The 1,696-nt window shown below is 42.0% G+C and overlaps 1 protein-coding gene across 6 annotated transcripts in view; it reads right to left on the bottom strand.

Annotated features, from left to right (window-relative positions):
• chd3 (chromodomain helicase DNA binding protein 3) overlaps positions 1–1,696 on the bottom strand; it is a 46,821-nt gene that overhangs the window by 19,367 nt on the left and 25,758 nt on the right. For all 6 annotated transcript variants that reach the window (XM_032543915.1, XM_032543914.1, XM_032543917.1 and 3 more), the window contains exons 27-29: positions 1,325–1,410; positions 742–875; positions 484–628 (exon numbers count right to left, since the gene is read on the bottom strand). In XM_032543915.1, coding sequence (XP_032399806.1) covers positions 484–628; positions 742–875; positions 1,325–1,410 — 365 coding nt within the window. The remainder of the gene's footprint in view (positions 1–483; positions 629–741; positions 876–1,324; positions 1,411–1,696) is intronic.

The following is a 1,696-nucleotide window of genomic DNA, read 5'->3' as shown; positions in this document are numbered from 1 at the left end:
CTGCAGAGATCTGAAGAGCAGTTAACAGTAGTACTCATAAATGCACCAGAGTTTAAAATCTCAAAGCAAAGAAAGCGGAAGGAAACAGACATTGGCAAGAAGATATGCATCCGGCGGAATTTCCTGCGGCACCGGAGCAATCCTGGAAATGGAACATCGAGGATATAGACTACTTTTATTGTGTGGAAAATATGTGTTATCACAGGAAACGCAATGCATTTGTCGCGGAGGTAAGCGCTGACAGCCATTGTTCATAAAACATGTCTACAAAACAACAGCCTATTTTAGCATTTACAGTGAGCTACTTGAGGATTTTACCGTACTATTACACCACACTTGTGCTACCATGGTAACCATAGGTTACCAATAACAAGACAAAATCAAACAGGACTGGAATGTTGCGGATTACAACTTTAAGTGTCATGGATTGCTTCATTCACCACATTTGTCTTAATTAAGGAAGGCAAACAGCATTGGTCTGACCTTCTTCTTGACAAGAGACATGACGCCAATGCGGGTGAGGACTGGCTGGCGACACAGGCCCTCCCTCGGCACACCATCTGCAAACGTCTCCGCCCCGTCAGCCACTGGCTCGCATAAGTGACGCATGAAGAGAGACACGTAAGCTCTGGCAGAGAAGTAAAAGAAGAAGAAGCAGAAGAAGAGAAATATATGGTTAAAGGATTGATAGAAATGGAGAAAGAATACTAAACAATTTCAATCAATACTGTTTTTCCTTACTTGAATTCTTTCTCAGTCTTGCCCCTGAGGTCTCTGACCAGCCACTGAGAGGAGAAAGCATCCTGAGACGGCATTCCCCAGCGCATCACTGCGTTCAGGAAAGCCTTTCGCTGGCGTGTGTTAAAGCCCAGCACCTATCGAAATTACAGTTTATTTTTCCTGAGTGAAGCTGGCACTGTCTGGGCAGTGGAAATAGTGTTGGTTTGTTAAAATGTATCTCTGCATTGTTAGTTTTTCTGGAAGACTTTAAATGAGAATGTCAGGATGACAAAAATGAATTCTCCCAAGGCTTTCTTTGAATAGGTCTGACTGCCTAATAACACTAAAATAAACTTTGAATCCTTGCTTGAACAATGCAGGCCATTTATACAAGTCCACCATTATCAAGATGATAAATGAGCTTGGAAGGTGCAGAGTTGCTGGAGATGCAAAAGCCTTGCTGCCATCATCGATATAAGATTGTTAGAAAAATATCTAAAAGAGCAAGTTCAATTTCAAACAAAACTGACAGATTCCAGTAATATCCCATTGTCAAAAAACACACAAAATGAAAGACGAATTGGTTCAAGAGAATTGTACAAACCTCAAGGTTGCCTCCTACTCTGGCCAAAAGAGGAGGCAGAGGTTTATCCTTCTCATTTCTCAACTGGCGACGTGACTGCCGTCGACCTGCAGGTAACAGGAGGCAACAGAAAGAATGTTGAAAATAAACAGAGGGAGGATTTTGCAGTCTTCTTGAAATGTACACTTGGTGTTTCATCAGTACATCAAGCAAGAATCAAAAACTTCTGAAATGCTTTGAGCGTTTCCCTCTAACTGTCTGAAATTTATAGGTGATTGGCGGTTTGCGTTTTTTGGCAATCCAACGTGTTTGACTGCCAGGCAACAGTTACAACTAAATCAACTTCAAATTCAACACAGACCTGAGCATGTGTGTGTGTGTGTGTGTGTGTGT

The sequence above is a fragment of the Etheostoma spectabile genome, chromosome 19 (genome assembly GCF_008692095.1).
Source record: "Etheostoma spectabile isolate EspeVRDwgs_2016 chromosome 19, UIUC_Espe_1.0, whole genome shotgun sequence".
Lineage (NCBI taxonomy): Eukaryota > Metazoa > Chordata > Actinopteri > Perciformes > Percidae > Etheostoma > Etheostoma spectabile.
This window is presented reverse-complemented; position numbering and strand designations above follow the sequence as displayed.